Source organism: Phaethon lepturus, unplaced genomic scaffold (assembly GCF_000687285.1).
Source record: "Phaethon lepturus isolate BGI_N335 unplaced genomic scaffold, ASM68728v1 scaffold17354, whole genome shotgun sequence".
Lineage (NCBI taxonomy): Eukaryota > Metazoa > Chordata > Aves > Phaethontiformes > Phaethontidae > Phaethon > Phaethon lepturus.
In genome coordinates, this window is record NW_010532802.1 from 8,533 (window position 1) to 31,909 (window position 23,377).

At 35.9% G+C, this 23,377-nt stretch overlaps 1 protein-coding gene across 1 annotated transcript in view; it reads right to left on the bottom strand.

Annotated features, from left to right (window-relative positions):
- The window catches only part of THOC2 (THO complex 2), a 51,454-nt gene that overhangs the window by 6,836 nt on the left and 21,241 nt on the right, over window positions 1-23,377 (bottom strand). Inside the window, exons 14-34 of the mRNA XM_010284974.1 lie at window positions 23,015-23,056; window positions 21,537-21,667; window positions 21,351-21,452; window positions 20,011-20,095; window positions 18,908-19,001; window positions 18,351-18,431; window positions 17,969-18,065; window positions 16,030-16,147; window positions 14,974-15,153; window positions 14,127-14,291; window positions 13,154-13,429; window positions 12,540-12,681; window positions 9,835-9,992; window positions 8,329-8,457; window positions 7,663-7,794; window positions 7,395-7,579; window positions 6,459-6,643; window positions 6,045-6,147; window positions 5,206-5,642; window positions 4,290-4,348; window positions 2,719-2,754 (exon numbers count right to left, since the gene is read on the bottom strand). Coding sequence (XP_010283276.1) covers window positions 2,719-2,754; window positions 4,290-4,348; window positions 5,206-5,642; window positions 6,045-6,147; window positions 6,459-6,643; window positions 7,395-7,579; window positions 7,663-7,794; window positions 8,329-8,457; window positions 9,835-9,992; window positions 12,540-12,681; window positions 13,154-13,429; window positions 14,127-14,291; window positions 14,974-15,153; window positions 16,030-16,147; window positions 17,969-18,065; window positions 18,351-18,431; window positions 18,908-19,001; window positions 20,011-20,095; window positions 21,351-21,452; window positions 21,537-21,667; window positions 23,015-23,056 — 2,937 coding nt within the window. The remainder of the gene's footprint in view (window positions 1-2,718; window positions 2,755-4,289; window positions 4,349-5,205; window positions 5,643-6,044; window positions 6,148-6,458; window positions 6,644-7,394; window positions 7,580-7,662; window positions 7,795-8,328; window positions 8,458-9,834; window positions 9,993-12,539; window positions 12,682-13,153; window positions 13,430-14,126; window positions 14,292-14,973; window positions 15,154-16,029; window positions 16,148-17,968; window positions 18,066-18,350; window positions 18,432-18,907; window positions 19,002-20,010; window positions 20,096-21,350; window positions 21,453-21,536; window positions 21,668-23,014; window positions 23,057-23,377) is intronic.

Below are 23,377 nucleotides of genomic sequence, written 5' to 3' on the forward strand. Positions count from 1 at the left end.
GTTTTGGAAAACTGCATCCCTCCCACCCCCCTTTACAAGAAAAGGCTGGATTTAGCTCGTCTGGCTTTATCAGCTTGCTTCTAGAAATGCTGCTAACTGAAACCACATCAAATTTGGGGCACTGTTGTATGTTGTGTAACTTGGACAAAGGCCACATCAAGAATAAACACAAACCTAACTCAAGTTTGGCACCATTTAGTTTATAACCTGCAATGTAAACCAACATTTCATTGGTCTTGCCCCAGAAATCGGGCAAAGTCAAGACTAAGGAAAGCCTGTAAGTATACAACAGCACTAGACTTCTACTAACGTTCAGTGGAAGCTGAAGTCATAAATCTTACAGGCTTCTGAATATCCCATTCTTTCCCCAAACAAGTACATGGCAGTAAAGAAGAGCATTTAACTTGTCTTACACCATGTATAGGGAACACTGTCAAGAAGTGCCTTAAGTCTGTTAGAATGGCACTGAAGAATGAAAATTAGTTCATTAAGTGAAAAAGAATAGAAAATAGCATTTGGAAGAGGAAAGAAAGAGTTGGATACCCTCTCCACCCCCCAAGCACTTAAACAATAAATCCATCAAAAAAAAGCCACACAACTGCAATACGCTTCCAGTTAAAATCTATACAAACACATTATAGTTAATTCTAAAATTTAACTTTTCAAATTGACTAGAAAAATAAAGCTGTTTGTTGATCATTTAATTACAATTAGCTCCACTGTCTGCTTGATTACCACATCAATGTGTTAAGTAAAATAAATAGTTTTAAATAGAAATTTAGCTTAACTAATGAAAACTTGAGTGAAGTTTCAATTAACCAGTTGAACCTTGACTAATACAGTAAGGGAGGGGAAAAGCAAGAATATTATATAGGCTATCACATACCACACTTCAGATAGATGTGAGCTGAAGTCAAATATTATAGTTTTCTAATTTCATAAAACTGAAATATACAAGATATCATGACAATGATTTATAAATTTTTTTTTTGAAAGTATATGGATTCAATCTATAAACACTATAATTTCGTCAATTGTATGAAGCAAAGGATGCTTCCTATATACATCTTCCCTATAAGTAGGCACGGTTGGTACTGGAAAGATTCAATTTAAAAAAACCCATCAGCAAGTGTCCATTATAAAATCAGAGCTATTTTGAATTAAACCATATAAAGTGTTCTGAACATTTTGTTTATACGAAGAGAGTTACAAGTAAAACAGTAGTGTAAATATAAAATAGGAAGTGATAATCCACTATATTCAATTATCTTAAAAATGCTTAAGTAATCCTTGATAAACCCAGAAGTTAGCCAGAAAGTCCTAATGTTCAGCATTTTCCAAGTGACAAACATTTGTGGTGTTTAGTTACACATTGATACTGACTGCATAATTAAAAAATCTTATTAGCAACTTTAGAAGATCTGATCCATTTCCTACTAGCCACATACCATAATATATTACAAGTTTACAGTATTTGTGACTATTACTTGCAAGTGGTATGAGTTTAAATAAAGCAACAGCATAGTTGCATAATCTGTCTAAAATACAATATTCCAAAATGTCATTCAACTCATACTCCACTCTACTCACGCTTGTCAGGCCACCCCTGGAATACTGTGTTCAGTTTTGGTCCCTGCTATGCAAAATAGATGCAGACAGGCCGGAGAGGGTCCAGAGAAGGGCCACAAAGACGATCAGAGGCCTGGGAAGCCAGCCGTATGAGCAACGGCTGAGGGAACAGGGTCTGCTCAGCCTTGGGAAAAGAAACTTTACGGGAGACCTTATCACCACATTCCAGTATTTGAAGGGTGGCTGAAAAGAAGGTGGAGATTCCCTTTTTACAAGGGGTCACATGGAAAAGACGAGGGGTAATGGGTACAAGTTACTCCTGTGGAGATGCCGACTAGACACAAAAGGACAGTTTTTCACAATGAGAACAATCAGTCCTCAGAATAATTTCCCCAGGGAAGTAGTGGGTTCCCCAATATTGAACACTTTTAAGATGTGGCTGGACAGGATGCTGGGTCATCTTGTCTACACTGTGCTTTTGCCAAGAAAGGTTGGACCAGGTAACCCTTGAGGTCCCTTCCAACCTGGTATTCTACAATTCTATGAACTCTTGAAAGCATTCTTTAGCATACATTCTCGTAAGATACTGAACCTGAAGCGTGTTTACAGGAAGCAAACACGCAAAGATAATCATTTAGGAGGTTGTCTGTGGTGCTTAGAAATATCGTACTATAGCACTAAACATGAATACAACAGCAGTAAGAGGGCAAGAGTACTGATATTCCAGAGAAGTATCTCAAATATCTTTTAACTACCTACTGGTTTTTAGTTGGTATCAAAAAAAGAACTAACAGTTCTTAGAACTATTTTAACTATCCAGCCAAACAAATAGCTTAATCACAAGGACGTTTTATGAATTTACAAGTTTCAGAGAGGACCAAAAAAAGATGCTGACCCATAAAACCTCTTAAAAATATTGACAGAATGGTAAATTCAGGGGATTTTCACCATGTTGCTCCCATATAACTATCCCTCTCTCCTGTACAGATGTTCTATATAGCAGACTGAAAAAATCCCTCTGTTACTACACTAGCATTTGCAGGTATGGAATTTGAATTTTCTGATGGGGTTTGCCACAAGACCAAAAGCTAAGTTCTCTCTGCAACAAAACATGAAAGTAAACTTTGGTGGTGTCTAAAAGATTCAAACCTTTGCTGAAGAGTCCTTGAGTTCGTTGAGGTTGTCCTGTAGAAAATGAATGGAGATGACACGTAAGCTGGAATAGTTTTCAGAGGAACTTTGGGAAGCATGGCTGTACCCTCGAAACAAAAACAGCTACTCCTTCTGGAATAAATCTTATGTTAATATTGTACACTGAATAAAGCTAGGAACTGAAATATTTTTTAAAAAGAAAGGAGAGAAAAAAAAAGAGACAGTCATATCTATTTTCTAGACCCAATTATTAAGTAAACTACAAAATGTGTTTATATCTAATTCTTCATAAAACAGTGAAAAAGCACTCTCCCACCAAGACAAAATATAAAGAAAAATCGTCTTAACTCTAACTATAGCTGAAACACAGGTGAAACAGGTTTAAAATGTTTTTAAGCCTGTATATTCTCCACTTTCAGTTAAATGTGGTAGAAGTCACTCTAAAATGACTTTACATTGCCATTTATAAAAAACAGGCAAGGAAAAACTTCATCATTTTGAGTAGTTATCACTGTCACCTGCTTCCCCAAAACTAGTAACAGCTGAGTTCTCCAAAATTAGCCTAAATCTTTCAAGTAAATCTTACATAGAAAAAGATGTACTCTTTGAAAAAACAGAAAAAAAAGAAAAGCTTGTTCTAAAGTTGGTAAGATGGAAAAACTTGTTCTAAAGTTGGTAAGATGGTGAAGTTTAAAGGCCCACATAATCCATCACAGTGCTCTTGATGAAGTATTAGTAACTTACAGTTTTAAATGTTCAACGTACTGCAAATTCAAAGATTCCATGAACATAGATGGTTTAGAAACAAAATAAATATGGAGCAAGGAATGGCTACCCTGAGTCTTCAAGTAGGCTACGCCCATGGTTTTGTGCTGCGCTTGAATGCTTGGGGTTTCTCTTTGCTGGGTAGTAGGCTTGGTTGCCACATCTGGTTTTATCGTAACGCAGGGCTCAACATGGTGGGAACCCATTGGAAATAAACAAACCTCGAAGGGAAGGTACAACAGAAGCTGCATGCGCACTGAATATACACAACTACAGGAGAACTGATCACCAAGGAGACTTTAAAATGGAACTCCTTTCAAGACTCCTCCTTAGAAGGCACATATCGGTATGATGCTCATCAAGAAGCCTGATGAATTCAGAGGTATCGTACATCCCGTATCATCCAGGAATCTTCAGTGCTATAGATTCTTCAATAGAAGTGCAGAAAAATATGCTCCACTCTGCTGCAAAGACTCATTTGCTTGTAGCTACCATTGCACTCCAAAAAAACTGACTGCTTAAAACAATGAGGCACTTCTGTGTAAAAATTCTCTTGCAATTTCCACACTCTATTTACAAAATTTGTGCTAGGTCCTTGAAGCATTATTTTGGTTAATTAAAAATATTTTTTTATAGAAAAAAAGACAGTCCACCAATAAAGAAAAGGAATGCATTTTCTAATGCCACATAAAACCTCCAGTGGTTCCAGTGTATACTTGGCACAAAACTTGAAGGAAGTCGAACATTGGCATCCCAAACTTGTGAGCCTAACATGGGTGCTGCCTTCCTCAGGCTATACTAACCTTTACTGTTGAGGAATGTGATGGAGAAGAATGTGTATCAACTTTGCGGCGTTTTTGTTCTGAGGAAAGAAAAGAACAATAGCATTATTGAAACATATTTAAAAGAGCATAATCTAATAATATGGCTTTTTGAAGTAACAAAATAATTTAAGCTAGAATTCAATTTTTACCACTATCTTAAGCTATCTAGAGTTGCCAGCATGCCTTGACCCTCTTTATGAAAGTTTGCAGGAAAAGTGTAATCTGAACAACTGCTGCAAAATTATGCTCATTTCAAACTTCCATTTTAGGTAAACCTGTATCTGAATTTGTTCCTATGAAGACTCTGAAAAGGTGAATCCAATGAAAAGCATTACAACCCTCCTTTACTTGGTTTGCCTTAAGCAGTACAAGTATAAAACTCAACATCAGCCTCAGATTATAAAAACTTAAGATATCAATATTAAGGATTTGTCAATCCTTAATATAAGAAAGAACTGATAAAGCTTACCACGTCCTTCGTAAGGACACGAAGGCCTACCTCTTCCACATCCCCTGTTTTCTTTCAGTTCAAAGGTTATGATGAAACACTCAGAGTATACTCTAGAGGTTTTTGCGTTAAATTTTTGCAAAACTTGCAAGGCCTCATTTATACAAATGCCTTTTAATAAACGACCATTTAGACTTATTCTAAAAAAAATGATAGGCTTTATGAAAATGGGCACTTAACTGAAGAAATGTGAAATTCACACAGTTCACCTTTTGGAGATATCCTACCTACCTACTTTGGGCGCTAACTGTATTTAAAAGCCAAAATGCTAGCTATTATGTAGCAATTCTTTCTCACCACTGCTAGCATTTTTTGACACTCAGTGATTTTTCCAGTGACACATTCTGTTTTTCTAGACAAGAACAGAAATTAAATACACAAACTTACCCCTCTCAGATTCTGATGTTTCTGATCGGGGAACAGGTGACTTCAAGGACCCAGCTACTGGCATCTTTTCTCCTCCTTTAGCATTTTCCTTGGATTTCATTTCCTTCGCTACATCTCTTTCTCTGGACGGCTCCTTTTCTCTTTCCTTTTCTGCAGTTGACTTTGACTCAATGATGGTAACAACTGTCTTGGACTTTTCTTCTTTTGAAGCTTTTTCTTCCTTCTTGACTTTTTCCTTCTCTTTGTCAGATTTTGGAGTTTTCTCCTTGATTTCTCTTGGTTTATCATCTTTGTTTGCCCGTTCTTCCTTTGGTTTATCTTTCCCATCCTTCCCAAGTGCCTTCATCTCTGGAATGGCAGCTGGAGTCTTGTCTTTTTTTTCTTTATCTTTTTCCTTCCCGCTTTTTTCTTTATCATCTTTCTCCTTAATAATTTTGCTGCATCAAAAATGAAAAGGCCAATTAGCCTGCATACAAACCCAGCTATAGTTTTATCACAAAAGAGCTTTACTTCTGATGGTTTGATAGAAACTCCTGAAACAGTCACTGTCAAATTTCAGATTTGCTGTCTCTATCAGAACAAACAAATGTTTTCCTTTGTTTTATCTTTATTTATCTAAAATGGAATACATTTAACAAGTGTCAGACCAGTACAGTTATATATTTTGGAAGAAATAATCTATAAAAATGAATTAATAAATAAATTTACTAAACTTGAAAGAAATGGAAACAATTTATATGGAACCTGAAAGTAAAAAAGAAAAGGCAGGTCAGTTCCCAGTTTAATTCTATGGTTTGGAAGGAAGAAAATAGACAATGTCAAAGCATAATGTTTCTCACCTATTAGAAGCACTGTTTCCATTGCTTGTTGTCACCTTCGGTGTAGCATTGACAGCTTTATTAATAACTTTCACCACACCCTGAGACTTCTCCTTTAGTTTCTCTGTTTAAAAAAAAAAAGAGGACAGCTTTATTGCAACAAGTTAATATACATCCTGTTGGTTGAAATAATACAAGTACCTAAGCACACTCATATAAGACCATGTGTAGTTAACAGTTAAAATAGGTAATTAAATGCAGAACACCCTCTCCCAAAACCAGCTAAAAAGTAAAGAACACACACTGACCCTATTTAGTAATGCATTTCTATTTTTTTCTTTTCAGTTTTACGAGCCAGATTTTGAGAGAGTGGCCTGTAATGTTAGAAGAATTCTACTAGATAAAAATAATAATAATAATCATAGGTTTGTTTACCAGTCTCCTCAGTAGTGCCTTCTTCGAGTCTAACTGTATTTATTGTGAGAGATGTAGGCATCCCAGCACCACCTGGCCCATTTTGTACTGTTGCAGCTACAGCATTCCTGGCAGGTGGGTCTTTGTGGTGGAATTCATTTTCAGGTATCATGAAAGGCTTCCTACTTTTCAACTGCCCAGAATAGCTGCAAGTCGCACAGATTGTTAAATATGCACAAACACAAAGCAAAACATGGGTTGAACTTTAAATGAGGATCTAATCTAACAGTTCATCTGTTATTTATTTCACAGATTTTTCCCAACTGATACGCAGTTTCTTCCCCCTTTATCGATGAGCTCAAAAGGGAAAAAACCAAAACAAACAAACGAAACACTAGACACAGAAGAAGCCCTACCTGCACACCACCTTCACCACCACCACACACACACACACACCCCTGCCAAACACACAGAAGAAACAGCCTACTGACAAAACTTAAAACTGTTAGGGCAACCTGAATTGCCCGGCAAGCACATATGGATGGTTCTGCATTCATCACAGAAAGATGTAAAACATAACTACACATTTTAGTTTAGCATTTTAGAATCATATAAACTTCCAAAATCTAAGTGGTCATGTAAAATAGCCCTTGGCTTTCTTCATTTTACTCTCCCTCCTACCTACTTGCTGCTATACTATTTCTCTAAAATTAAGCTATACTCTTGTGAGTGGAAATCTTTACTATTTAAAGTGTTTTAATAGAGTCTTGTAAAGGAAATTAGTGATCATCCAGCACAAAATGAAAGTTTTCATTCACACGGCCAGCCCTGAGATGCAGGATAGTGAAATCTTCTGTGATAAGGTAAAAATCAAATGTTAGACTGTAACAGTTCCAAGTCTTTAGAAGCCTTTCATGATCCACTTTTAACCACTTTCTTAAAGTAAGGTGTTGTTACCCCATAGCCAATGCATATAGGTCAGGTCTCTTCTCTTTCTCTTCCTGACATATCTTATGTACTCTTCTTTCCAAGGCTTGGCCCAGGTTCAGCACTTTTGGATACCATGGAAGGATTTTGGTCAGCACAATCAGGATATTTCTGATATGTGTATATTCACCTGTTTCAAGGCAGTGAACAGAAGCCTAGAACACAAATTAAATGTAATTAAGTTGTGTTTTTTTGTTAAAGCTTCGAAAAAACTAAGTTTTTCAGCATCTTTATTTACCTTAGTTAATTTATAGTGCCATTTGTGTACCACATGTCTAAAATTCTCATAATCCAGTTGATCAGCTTTATTTCCACCATCAAATCCAGTTGCCCGTAATATAGTTAGAAAGCCTGGATAGTTGCCACATTCCTACATGCGAATAAAGGCAAAAAAGGAAAAAAATATTTTTTACAGGAAGCACAAACACAGTAATTCCGCAAAAGTTAATACGATAATCGAAGCACTTTTTCACTGATTCCGCTAAAGACTAAGACACGATCACACTTCACAAGACTTACACACATACTTTTTTTAAAAGCTTATTTATGTTTAAGTCTTAGTTGTGGGTGAGAGAAAAGGTTATTCACGATTTAACTAGCTTTTACAAGGAGTATTGTGAGTTTCCATATACTCCCGAAATTATCTTCAAGACAAGCTATGAGAAAATCAGAAATGTAAGATGGTTTTTAGACACTTTTTTTTTGACACTATACAAAATTACTTCTAATAAAACTACATGAATTACAGAAAGCCACTTCTAAGATTATGCCATCAGAAAAATTCAATCACATGGTGTTTTTGCATCTAACTAATGATTTCACTAAATCCATTTATATGGGACGAATTACACAAGTGGCCATTACATATTCTCATGAGCAAATACATTTTAATAACTTCACATACCTTTTCATATATGACTCTGTCACTGTGCCATCTAGTCACAGTCTCCAGCATACAGCATAAAAACCTGCCATATCTACTAGCTTCGTTTTCAGTGCAACTTGCAACTGTATATATAATATCAGAGAAAACCTGTGAATAGCAGTAATAAAAAGTTACAGTGACTTTACTGAATTACAAAAGGAATGCAAATCAACAAGAATTTCAAATTTCTCTTATCTAAACCACCATTAAGCTGATTTCTAAATATAAAGGAGATCTCTTGTAAAATATTCTCAGTCTGCTTTCAAGACTTTATTACCCCACTGCTGGTCCTTCACACTTGGCCCAGAATTGAAGCACTGCATATAGCTGCTGCTGACATACACAAGTTTTCCATAGTTAAAGTGTGTCTTCACTGCCATATAACTGTTTTGTTTTCAAATTAATGATTTATTTGAGCAGGTAGAAGTAAGCACCTAGCAAAGCTGATGCGAAAGGATTTTTTTCCTGGTCTCACAGGTTTGTCAGATCGGTCTCAGGCAGTTGCCTCCTTTTGTCACCTATAACATGGACTGAGTATTTGAGTGAGAATGCTCTTTTGGACACATGAAAACAAAACAGATAACTTCAAATGTCTCATCTCAAAGAAAACCAGACAATCCTAATTAAATGTTCACATGAAAACAATCTTCACCATAACTTTTTACAACACAGCCTCATACACATCCTTTTGATCAAAGCTCATAGTCAATTCTGTTATAACTGTACAGACGATGCACTAACTTAACAGTTTGACTTCTTACAGCAGTAAGTGCCAGAATTGTTCTGATACCCCAGAACAGTAGAGTCAGCTGGTACTATTAGAGCTGAATGCAAACTGCAAGATTCTTCCACCTACATTCTCCACTGTTTTCCTCCACAGGAGAAAAAGAATGGCTATATGAACTATGAGAACAGCCTGAACAAATGCCTCCTCCAACTGCCTCGTTTGGTCCAGAAAGTCAGGCTGCTACTGCTGTCAAAAATACTCCCCATGCCACCATGGGAGTCCCTTCCCTCGTCTCAGCAATGATACAAATCAGTCTTCTGTCTGTAGCACCATTCGCCAGGGTGAGAAGAGTCCTAAGGATGCTGCTTATGGGGGCCAAGTATAAGACAGTTGATACTAGAGCAGTCGGGCACACACAGATAAAATGGGAGGGTTAGATGAGGCCGTATTAACGCAGAACACTGGAAGGCTGCAAAACCTGAATGCACCTCCTAAGACTGTTGATGACTTTGCTCTGAAACTCTAGTCTCATTAGGATAAGCAAAAAACAAAATTTCTTGAAAAAAATCCCCTGAAGCTCTAGGAAAATTTGGTTTGTACATTCTGAAGTACAAAAGGGAACTTTTGATTGTCACAGCTTCTAGAATTAAACATAGATAATGATTTTGTTTACCTCTTTTGGGAGGCAAGGGGGGAGGTACTTGTTTTGCATGCTCATAATAGTAATTAAGGACACACACAGAGCTCTAGCTACTTACTCTGTCATAGCAGAGAAGCGTGGAGAAGTTGGGTGTTTTCTGCTGATGCACCAGTTCTACAAAGTGAGCACAATAAACTGCATCGATTGCCGAAAAAATGCATCGAGGAAATATACACAGCTGCAAAAATTTTGTGATAGTCTCATTTTTGGTAGACTCTTCAAAAACAAAGAGGTTGAGGGGAAAAAAAGAAAAAGGAAAAAGTTAATGGGTTACCACTCAACTACTCTCTTCCCAAGAAGTTCAGTATCACACATCAGACCGCTTGTATTCCAGACGTATCTTTGTCACTGCTCAGAAAAAGTGAAAATGCACTTAACCATTTGAGGACAAGGAGGTGGGTAGGAGGGTGGTTGTAGCAAATATTTCTTTCTTTTTGGGAAAATTCTTCTATTATGCAATGGGGGGAAAAAAAACAGGCTCAGAAAAAACTTTGGTAAACTTCTCCAACTGTTCAAATTCTGCACATTATCAAAAGCAACACCATCTGCTATTTCTCTAGAACACTTGTTTTCTCATTTCTAGATGGGGTTGACTTTCAGCTCAGTTTCCTTAGAAATGGAAGAACATGCTGGCTATGTGCAATCCCTTAACAATCATTTTTCCATATACCAAACAATTACAGGAATTTAAATAGAGGAACAGTCTTCAGTAAACCACTACCCCAATACACACACATTTTGTGAAAGTTTCGTTCTACCACTGAGTAAAAGACTGCACTGTATGCTCAACAGTTACCTGTTCGTTTGACCAGCCACTGGTTGGTTAACACAACAGTCAAACAGATACCCAAACTGGTCCCATGGCAGCTCTTGCCCAGTTAACAAGGAGCATAAAAACAAGCTGGGAGGGATGTACAGCACAAAAGGAAGGTAGGAAGAAAATAAATGTACAGATGAAAGCACAAAACTGAAGACTGCAAATGGATGCCTTCAGAGGAAGAACAGTCATAATCCTCAATGAGGGCAACTGGTGTTTTTGCACTAGGATTCTTGCACAGGCTGCAGAGCACAAGCTATAAGACCCAGGATTTACTTGTTCTGATTCTGTGATGCTCATGGAATAACGCTTGTTCAAGAGAGGTCTGTCAGCTTTTACTTAACTAAAAAATGTATGTTCATTTTATTTAACTTTAGTATCTACCCCTCAATGGCTATAACAAGCCTTTGACATTCGGGGGCGGGGCGGGGGGGGAAGCGGAACAAACCATAACTAGACACCCCACCCCTTGCAAAAAACCCCAAGAGAACCACAGCTCATAGAACAATCAAGTGTGTAAGTTTTACTTCAAAAGTGTAAAAGTAAAGCAAGTAAAGCAGCCAGTCAGAATAGCTAGTTTCCAATTGTTAAAATTACCAGTGTACTTATTCTGCCAAAAATTAACCAACTCTTAATGATATAACCACTATATCGAAAGTATGTCCACAAGAAGCCAGTCTTTTTTAAAAAAAAATAAGTAATAATAATAATTACTACCACCGTGGATACACTGTTCAATATCCTCATATAGCACAATTTCTTGTGCTATAATAAAGATAATCTTGTGCTAATATAACGATAATTTCTTTCAATGGGGAAACTGCTGAAAAAGTTAAGTTTGTCTCCAGTTGCAATGCTGGGAAACTTCTTGCAGCTGAAGTCTAAGCACTCAAGAGCCAATAATAAGCTATTCCCTGTACCCCACAAATGCCTGTATTATTAAGAGTACATGTTTATACACAGATCATAGCTACACAAACAATTTTCTACATGCTTTTGGGTGCTTCCTTAAGCAGAAAAATTTATCAATCAGCTGTAGATGTGTCAGGTAGTAATTCTTCATCCAGTAATTTCATGTGGCTAATTAGCTGTCCGTATCAGTACATTAAATACTTATAGGGAATAACCTTTCTTGATTTTACTGCCAATGTTTCTTCATTAAATCAGTTGGGTGTATCTTACATGAGTCTGACAATAAAACACTTTTCCACTGGATTATGCTAGGCTCCTTGGGACAGACGAACACTACTTCCAGTTACAAACTGAAAGTTCTTCCAGAGAAGAAAACTGACTAGAGAAAAACATTTCAGATTAACCATACTAGTAGAGTTCACAATCAATATGAAACATTACAGAGGCTTTGTCAGAGAAAATTTGTTCTGCCTCCTGCGTATCTGCCATTTGAAACATTTGCATGCCATTTCACTTTGTGGCGCTGTTAGGCTGGCACAATACTTATCTGGTGACTGGAACAGGGTTTATGTTACCACTCAAATACTGGCATATTGCTCCTAATCACAGGACTCAAAGAAAGTAAGTTAACTCAAACCACTCATTGAGAGTTCACATGCCTTCTTGCAATGTAGCAATTATACTAACTTAGCAGCATTCTAACTACAGTAACTAAATGCAAGCCATCTTGCAATTACAACTTTCCACTGAATTGGTCAATCTCTTATTTACTTCCTAAATTAGTGCAATATTTAATGGTGTTGGCATGGCAAGAAACAAACAAAACATATCCCTGAAAAGCAACTACTCAGCATTTGCAGCAAAGACACATTAGATACTAATTACAAGTCTACCTTGCCTAACAGACCTCAACATATAAAGAGATCAAATTTAAAAAATCAACTTTAAAGAGTATTAGTGCAAGCTGAACTTTTAGTTCTGGGGACGGTGATGACTACGAAAACAACCAGAGTGTTTCCCCTACACACACTTACTTGCCAGAAGCCAGTTATCCTTCTCTAGTTTCAGTCTCTGTAGAACCCTCTGCACATGCTCCAACTGCTTCTTCTCTTCTTCAAGAAGCTTGTCCTGAAGAGCTGTGCAACGTTCTTTTTCTTTTTTCTTTTTATTTGGAGGCTATAAAATGTCAATGCAACTCATTTAGTACTATACTAACACTTGCTATAGACAGAGCAATCAAATTCCTGATAATGCTAAAGAATACTTGAAAAGCTTTCTATTTCACTAAATGATGTTCTACTCTAGATCAACTGATTTTATGAACACCGGCTGACTAAAGTTAAGACAAAAGTGAATGGCTAAGCCATAGATATAGGTTGTCAAAGATTGCTTTCTGAAACACAGATTTTCCAGTAATTTTCAGTTAGTGAAGCCACTAGTACTTTTAATGAGGGAATTATAAGAAAGAGTCAATCCAAATTATGTGAATGTGACAAATCAGAATGGGTGAATCAGGTGACATAAAACCTCACTAAAAAAACCGATCTAAAAATCGACCCTAATACAAGATTTCCCCCCCCCCCCAAAAAAAAAAGTGTCTTTCAAGGTTAGAAAGTTCAAACTAGACCATAAAATTATATAAACATACCATTTCCTGATTGTCATCTATGGCTTTCATCTGGACCTTAAGTTTATTGACTTCTCTGTCATAGCTACTATGTGGGACGGCAAGGTCATACATTGTCAAAGACCAGAATGTAGCATAAAACTGAGGACTGATGTCATCCCAAACCTTGGGAAGGTGCAGAGAAATCACAGCATCATGAACAGGAGCCATCACCAGCTCACATGATGTAATGTATTTGTGAACTTTGTGCTGCTGTTTATTTCCCTTCTCAGCTTTCTTTAGTTCATCATACTTTGACTGTGGTTTAAAAAAAGGAAAAAGAAAAATTTGTAATCTTTGTAGACAAACAATGTAATTTATCTTTTTTCAAAAGCTTTTCTATGTAAAAAACATTTATACACATATAAAAAACATTTACACACATAAGATGTCATTTACATACATGAAGCACTCAAAAACGTTGTACAGAACTTTTTGTGCTTATCCATATTGGATGGATTTATATTTCTTCATGATGCTGCTACCTGTTGTTACAGTAACACATTATACTACACCAAGTAAAAACTGCTCTCGATATTTAACATTTTATGTGCAGAGACAAATTTATTTCTGACACTTCCTGAGATACCACACATCTTGGCAGCTGCAACATTTTCCTCCACAGCAGAAATCCATCTAAAACATCTGCAGAAGAACGTACACCTTTGGGGGAACAGGGAGGGAGAGAATTCCTACTGATCACCTAAACCATCAGAACAGACAACTCCCTTAGCTGCAAATTCTGTCAGTTCTGTGAAAGCTGACACATGGGCCATACTTTCTATGCAGAATAAAGGATAAGCTGTTCCAGCCCATGGCTTCTCTTTCTAGCTCAACTCATAAAGCTTCTGCAAGTTTTTTTTCTCCAACAAACTTTAGCAGGAACCTAACACATATATTAATAACATGTAATAAAGCATCACTAACAGCAAGCAAACAGAAGAGTTCTACTCACTGAAATATGGTGTGCATACATGGGTCTCGAGAGGAAAAATGCAGCATCATGAGGTGTGTGAAACTCATTACAGAGAACGTCAATAGAAGGCACTCGCTTAATGTAATCCTCTGTGCTTAGGTTGGATGCTAAAAATCCACCAAATTGTACCAGGGTGTCATGGCACTACATGTGAAAAATACAAATAGTTAGCAACCAGTATTATTTTGTTCAAAAGTGAAGTTAGGGAGATCTTAAAAAGAAAAAGCTTTCAAAAAAGTTAACACATAGAGGAGCAAGAATTTTCTCATGGCGGAAGAGATGCTAAATTTTCCATGCCACGGACTTCTGTCACTCAATGCTGACTCAACTCTATTTGCACATAAAAAAACCCCCAAAAAACCAAACCACCAAAAAAAAAAAAAAAAAAGGCCACCAAAAAATCCCAAGCCCTACGAAAGCCAGCAGAACTGTAAGAGCATTCTGTTCTACCAGAATGAAATAAAACTAGTTCCTACTGCCTAAGGCAGCAAAATTCAGGCTGCTGCTTTAAAAAAAAAAAACCAAAGAAAGCTCCTCTAACAAAGATCAGAGAAACATAATAGAAATATACATTACGTACAATATACATTAAGAAATAAGAACTTAACTTTTTATGACAAAGGATGTTTTAATCTTTCACTCAGAGGTCACTTGTCAATATAATATATATTTAATAAACCCAGGTATTTTAATGAGACCACAGCAACTTATTTTGAAAATTCTTATATATTCGTAATTATTGTGCTGAATTCTTATATTGTGCTGATACACTAGAAGTTACCAAAGAAAAGGAGGGGTTCTTACAAATGCAAGTGTTTGTACTTGCCTGATCATACAGTTTTCCCACGAGCTTCAGATGTTTTTCCCCTCCCTCTTGAAAGATCACACCATTTCTCTGTTGAGCCATAAGCAGGCACAGTGGAAGGGCAAGATCATGGTCCAATAACGCATCTTTCAATCTCTGAGAAGATTTTTTTGTATTCCTGATTTGGCCAAAGTATCCACCCTGCGTAGTACAGAAATAGTTGCCCAAGTTTGGAAATAGTGCATCACAAATGGAAACCATGTGTGCTTCTAACTGCAGAAATACTGATGAATTAACATCAATACAGTTTCCTGTCTGCCAATAAAACTCTCTCTGGATCCTGTACTGCAATGTATGCATGTAAGAATCGGAAACTAACTGGCCTTTCATACTATTAATTAGTCTTTTAGACAGTAAATGAAGAGTGACATTTCAGCTCAGGCATCACAACATTGCATTTTAGACCTAGGTCTGCTGCTATCTGCTCAAAGTCTCTACTCTGTTTCTAGACTACCATTTTTAAACTACTCAGGTTTTCGTTCCAATTATAGCTATTCAACTCCCTAGGGAGTTGAGTCTAGGTCAGTTGACCTAGTCTGACCTAGCTGAGTTTAGGTCAGACTCAACTAGGTCTTTGATGCCAAAGTTGCCAAGGCTGCAACAGTTTTAACTGTTAAAATGGTTTAAGATGTTACTCCACTCAACAGGGAGCTACTACCCCTAGAGCAGGGCTAAAGCAACAGGACTGCACAATATACAAGCTCACTGGCTGCTGTAATTTGCAGGTCAGTCATCTATCACGGGATAATGAAGGCTGCTTTCGTTAATATGAGATGCTGTGAAGCACAACAATTAAGGCGCATGTATACATGAGCCATTTACATTGTATACATGAGCCATATACGTTTTGTCTTGGCTGCCTGTCTGCAAGGCTTGTAAGCTCAATGGAGTGGGAAGGTCTCTGATGAAAGCAGTAACAACTTTCCCAGCTATACCGGCAGAGTTCATGAATTAGACTCTTTAGAACCACCATTAATAAGCAATAGCTACTATTAATTAAATTTAACAAAAACACACCTCAGCTTTTAGTTGTTCTCCACCAGTCATTGCTTCCAATTGTTCCATTGTCATTTCTTCTGTAATTTCTATTCCTGCCATTTTCTGTACTACCTCTTTTAAAATAAGTAAATCAAAGCTGCACAGAAAACAGAAAAGTGAAGTAAAAACAAGAAAATTCGTTTAATAAATGGAAGCTATGACATTCAATACACAGTATAACGCAACACCGTGATGCACATTAAAATGTTTTAATTCTTTTCTGAAGAAGAAACCAGTATGCTGAGTGCACAAGGATTTCTTTATTGAAAGTAAGAAGTTAGTACTTAAAAAAAATGCAGGCATTCAATAGCTGGATTTCAGAACCCCTTCAGAACAATTTCATTGTTTTTGAAAATAATAGTGGGTGTGGTGCTATTAAGTATCAACAAAATAATCATAAAAGTTTATCACTCCCTTTTGTTGTTTTACATGCTTCATACTGTATCTATATAGTTCTTTCATGAACATGGACTATTTTAAATTTTAATTAAATTTTTTAAAATAGTACACAGCCTTAGAAATTTACTGGCAAAATTAGTCTGGAGAGGTTACCTGGAACACAGAAAACACTTTTTACTTAAAACACAGAATATACAAAACATTCCAATAATCATCCCGTTCAGAGACTAGGCTTTATTTACTTCCTGCTCTGAATTCTATATGGGCAATGACTTTTCCTCAACAGAGCATTCATGTTCACTCAAATCAGCCATATTTTCCAGTAACTTCTGAAATGTGTGTAACCTGCTCATAAGAAGTATTGATCCATGCCCTTCAAAAAAAAGTTTAATATTTAAATGATTTATATTATTTATATTTCCGTTTGCTTTTCCAAACATCAGCATGTTTTCTGTCTAGGAACTATGCAATACTAGCATATAATCCCATTCAAATACTTGAATACCCCAGTCCTACGGAACTGGTCATTGTGGTAAATCCATTCTATTTCTACAATCGCAAACTAAACTGAATATTAAAAATAATTTGTTTTGGGTTTTTTGTTTGGTTGTATTGTTGTGTTTTTTTTCCCAAAGTACTTAATCTTATTAATTAATTCTGGGGAAAGACAAGAAACATTACTTACCCTTCCTCTGTAGCTCAATGTGATTGTACCATCATCAGAAAACAAAATAAGTTTGGGACAGGGGAGCACATGAGACTGAGTGTCTACATTGCAGGGAAGGGAAAAAACTAGATTTCTCAACAGAAATACCCTAAAATAACATGCTGCGTTATCTTCACTGGTAAGCTGTCTTTCAGTAACCATATGGGGACTCATAATAGAAAAAAGTTGATACTCACCTATGTGATAAAAATAACACATTAAAATTAAATAAATAAATGAACTAATAATACTAAGTGATGATGATGGAAGGACAAAAGGAAGATTCAAACTGGAAACCTTGCTTAAAAAATTTTTTTTGAGTTATGATTAACACTGACATATCAAGAAGCAATCAACTGCCATTAAATAAATTGGACAAAGTATTTAAAATAATATTAAAATGTTAAAAGCCATCCCTGCAGAGAAGGCATTATGAGAAAGAAAAATCTAAAACTATAACAGCCACACCCTTTTGTATCACAGGTATTTGTTTTTTAAATAATGTACAATCATTTCTATGACAATACCAAGACCAACAGAGTGGTTTTTTCCCCCCGTCTGGTTACTTGTTAAGAAAATTGTGTTAGAAGAAGTTACAGATGAAGAATCAGTACTTCAAAAATAGTATGTCACAGCTAGACAAATAGAGGAAAAATAATGTACCAAAGAGGGTATTATTCTTTCTGCTATTTAGATTTCTTAACCTTCCTATTATGCACGGAGCTTTACCGCTACTAGAGTAACTACTGCATCGAGCGCCCATGTATCAGCAAACACACAAATAATACATTATAAAAATTGTGCAAGACTTGCCTTTTCCCAGCTTTCAGTTGGTTGGCTACATATTGAAGTAGACCAGCAAGTTCAATTGGGTATTTTCGGAAAACTGCACCACAAAAGCTAGCCAGACCTAATGCAAGGAGAAATAGCTGTGACTGCACCTCATGAGATACTAATCATTAAATAAGCATTAACAAAATACGTGTGGAATGTTAGACATTTTTGCAATACATAAGAAAATACATAATACATAGAAAAAATAATTTCCTATTGATTAAACTTGCCAACTCTCTGTTTTGTTTTAAAAATTAGCTGTTAGATCCAAGTGAAATATTGATTGTAATGATCAGTAGTATGGTAGATCATAGGGAATGTGAAGTATTTTTAACATTAATGTAATAAATAAAATACTAACTCTGCAGCCAGCTCGAGATTGTAGTGTCATCATGCTTCATTCTTTCCTTCTCAGGGTTTGCCAGAGCTTCAATGATACAGTCTTTAGTGGAGTTAAGAATATTTTTCCTCAATTTGTAAAAAGAAAAGTTACACAGACTTGTTTTTTCCAGCTCCACAATTTGTAATATATGAGCATGATATGCAAGTACAGCAAGCATGATATATGGGATCCGCCAACATAGTTAGAAAAAAATAAAATCATGAAAGCAATGGTAACTTAAAAAGCAGTGTTTACCTACAGTTTACAGGATCACCACACCTTCAAGAACAGAGTGAAAGTAGTAAAAAAACCCCTTAAAAATAAAGTATAATTTTCTTCGTGTGAAAGAACAAATAGAGAAGGTTCTATAACCCACTAAGAGTGCAAAGGTATTTGCAAACTTGACTAAAATTTCCAGCAAAGAGCAGCAAGAATACAAAACAATAGAAGATATTTACTCACAGACAACAGATCTAATCTGTCTACAGCTGTTACTTCATCAGCAACTAGATGTATTTATTTACATAAAAGGATACATGCCAAAACATCGTAGTTCAGTGAAGTGAGGTATTTCAATGAATCAACCACCGGAGTTATTAAGTTATCATATTTTTGTATTTGTGATAAAATCTGAAAGTTACAAAAGACATTCAGCTGAACAGGAACGTATTCCTTATACTCCCCATAATAAATCAACACCGTTTAACAATGCTTGTCTTCAAAACCTACACAAAACATCCTCTGAAATTAGTTTTTCAGAAGGTCCTAAACCACTTTCAAAATAATATGTAATCTCATGAATTTATCTAGTACCTTAGAGATATCAATGAAAGACATCTCCGATATGTAGAAACAATTCTGTAGAATTATTTTTCTTTTCAGTTATCAAAAAATAAAATCACAAAACATTTCACTTTTTTTAAGTTTTCTTAAGAATCCTAAGCCTTAGCTGTGCTTCTGTTGCTACTTGTAAAGGACTATTTTAAAAAATTAATCTAGGTCATGAAAGAATATGAGTAAACTGTATTAAGTTTTAGAATGTTCTCTTTGGTACATGACATGCAGGTGCGTGCATGAGTATTGCAGTATTAATTTCTTCAAGTAACATCTTAAAACTAGTAGATCAATAATCACAAGTCACATTTCTGAATAAGGTGGAGGTCCATCAACATACTTTTACACCTCTCAAGCATTCTGTAACACCAAGTATTCTTAAAAATCCTCCCCAACTTCATAGGTGTATTTCAGACTTCAAAAGTTTACGTTTTCTTCTAAGTGATCCCGATGTATCTTCATCACACAGCTGCCCACAGCAACCTAACTTGAATTTGCATTCTGCATAACCTGATCAGCACATCCCTGTACCTCTGAGACCCACCTCAGCTATCTCAAATTAAATACTTTACTCCTATAAATAAGTGGGTCTAGTTTTCTGTGCAGTTGTGGTTATTCAAGAGCTACTGTGATACTTAGTATCTCAGACCTGTACGCTACTAGCAAATTAACTTTTTAAATGTGCATCAAAAGTAAAAAAATCATTAAATTAGATAGGACTGCTCTCTCACTAAGACAGCAGGTCCCTCCCTATACTATCTATTGTTAGGGATGAAATAGTACTCAAATACATGTAACTACATACATAATCAAACAGAATTGTAGGATTGCTGTGGCTGAGCTTCCCAATTTGTCTTCCAGAGGGTTTCACATTTTCCTTAGTTAAACGCCTGTAAAAGAGAACATATTTTATTGCAATAGACAAGCTAAAGCAATATTAAAACAACAGGTTAGTTCCAGTAAAGAAATACCTTTATTAGTCTCAGAGATTAAATTCCAAGTAGCAGAGGCGTTTTTAAGAAATCTAGGCATAGAAATACTGCTCCTCTGGGAATCTGAAATTTATAATCCTATAACATGCAGAGAGTACAAACAAACCACTTGTCCCTATATTACTATGGTCTGTATTCTAGTTTCAACTTTGAGCACTTTGCATTCGGAAATTGTCAGTGGGACCCACACCACATACAAAAATAGCATGTGATGCTGTTAATCTCTCCTGAAAGTTTAGTTTAGCCACAGGTAAGTCATTCTGCATTTGTGGCATTCAGTTAACTGAAAAATAGTATTAATTTCATTGTGTTACACTTCCACAGCATTCCCTACTGAAGATACGAGCTTAACCTGAAACCTGAAGTCGATACACAAAAGTAAATTGTACACATAGCAAATCTCACCAACTGACAGCACTATGGCTCATCTGCACAACTGAAACCTGTGCAAGAGAAGGGATGTAAAGTTTTACGGTCCACGCTAGCTATGCAGCAAGTCAGAGAGGAACCAACATCATTGTTTCTACCTTTCACAGCTCCAAGTCCAAAGTGTTTTACCCAGTAACAATTATTCTGTTTTGCCTTTCTACAAAGGTTCTAGTTATTGTAAAACCATAGCATTTTCTTTTGGCAACAACAAATGGAGAACCCAAATCCCTGACAATCACGTCAGAAACGTTAGATGTCTAAATCTGAAATTATTGTGAGCCCTCTTGAAGATGAGTATGAATCATGCCTTTCAATTCAACTTACTGCCCTACTTTCAAACCTACAGAAACAGTAACTGTGACAAGATTTTTGAGACTCCTCATATTAAAGAGTCTCCATACCTAGAGAAAATATGTGGCACTCTGACATTTCCATAAGGAAAGCAATTTATCAAACAGCAGCATACCCATGGAAAAGGTTTTAAATCATTTAATGGAACATTTTTCAGAGATGAAATACCCTTGCTGGTGACAAATTTGTCTGTATCCTTACTTATTTGACAGTTTTTAATCACAGTACATTAAATACTTCATGAACAAGGATTACCAGTGAAATTACTGAGTCATTAGAAAGGGAGTGTATTAGTCAAGGTTTTTTCTTCAGTTGGTGACATGCAATATGTTGTATCACAGTTGATAATTATTTATCGAATTAGACAACTTACTTCATGATGTATTTGGCTCGGTCTATGGTTTGAGCTTTAACTTTCACTAGAAGTGGGTGACTGTTGTATGTTTCGTTCTTCCACTGCCCATAAAGACGGTACCTTGAAAGGTTAGAAAGGAAAGCTATTTTTAGTACCGACAATTCAAGAGACAGCTCCCAAAGAATGGAAACAAATTCTACTCACCGGTACTGGTATGGAAAAGTTTTGAACATTCCCCATAATTCTTCAGACATGCATGCATTGCAGTCCATCAAAGAAAGAGATGGAAGTAAGACTTGATCGGTAATACTCAACAAACAGCTAAACAGTATCTCCTGAGATAAAGACAAAAAACTCAAGGTAACTATCAAGTAATTACATCAGAAGCAATGCTATGCATATATGCACAAATTGTATTTTTTCAGTCTACTAGGAACATGCAAGTTTGCCACACGATTAAGTCTTCCAAAACAAAAACAAAAATCTAAAAAGACTTCAAATTATCTCTCATCATAAATCTTTTATTGGATAATTTATGGACCATATATACTGTCAATATTTTATTGGCCTATATAAGATATTTGAGCAAAGCTGAAGTTTACAGCAAGTTGCACTCATATTTTCAAATCAAATAAATCATTTAAAAATTTATATACGGTAGACAGCAGAATATAGATTTTGGCAAACGCTTTCAATGTGTTAAGGTATTCCTTGCCACTACTTCCATTTGCAAAATTCCAGATTAAAACCTGAAGGCATTATATATGTTCCCAAGGCACAGTACCAATTTCCATGTTTTCAGTATCCTAGCCTCACCCTTTCTTAAACATTTCTCTTTCCCATTGAACTATATTAGAATAACCATAGTGGCAAAAAAAAAAAAAAAAAACACCAAAAAAAACCCACCCCAAAAACCAACCCACAAAAAAAACCTAAAAACCCAAACCCCAAAAGAAAACAGAGAAAAAAAATGACCCAGAAGAGACTAATTTTCTCTGCAATGATTCAGGAAGTCAGGAAATCATTACAAGTGAAAAAAAGGAGTAATAAGTAATAATGAAAGTAATAATGCAAACTGCACAAACTTGGTATTGAACACTTGCTTGTTGATTTAAAAAACCCAAACAAACAACTTGCTTTCATGAGTTAGATCTCAATTGGACACTTGGGTTTCATTGTGACCAATTTTGATAATCCAATAAATGAGAAAATTCAGAGGGAAATAAGTTAGCCAATAAAGAAAAATGAGCCACTGTACTATTAAACACCTCCCCTACTTCTAATTTCTCTTTTTCTCTATGCTTTTCCCCAGTAAATTCTTTAAGATACAAGATGCCACCATGAAAAGTATATTTATAGAATAAATAGCTGGAGGTACTCCAGCTGATTCTGAGCAAATAAGTAGTAGAATGCACTGGAATCAAAGAACAAGATTAGGCTTGAGGAATGCAGAAGAGAAAGAAGAAAAAAAAAAAGACGACAGGAATACAAAAAAAAACCCCAATCTGTGACTGGCTCAAACTTGCCTTTTATCAAGGCAAAAATCAACCCAAAATCAAGTTATAGACTTAACATGCATTTGTTAAAGCATAAAACTCTTCTTTGTAGAGTTGTACAGTTATTAAACATTTGGTCTCAATTGCAATCTTGCATAAAAACACCTTCCTCCAAAGTAAACTCACCATTTTCTCTTTATCTTCTTGTTTGCTTCCATCAGACTGAAACTATAACAAAGACAATCATGTTAATTGTAGCATAATTAACGTAAAAGTTTCAGAACAAGGCTACCTCAGCAAAAGCATAAACCATGAAGGCCACACGTCTAGTAAGTGTTTTATTTTCCAGATCTATCAGCATTAAAATATTTTGAACAGAAACTCAAACGCACAGATGAAATGCATTGTTTACATATATAGGGACTTCATAGACTTTTGTTCAAAAAGAGGTAATAACCAAAATATCAAGGAAGCTATTATAACTTTCTGTCACAATAATACCCTCTGAAGCTTTTAGTCTCCATTATTAAATCACTTTCTTTTCTCTCT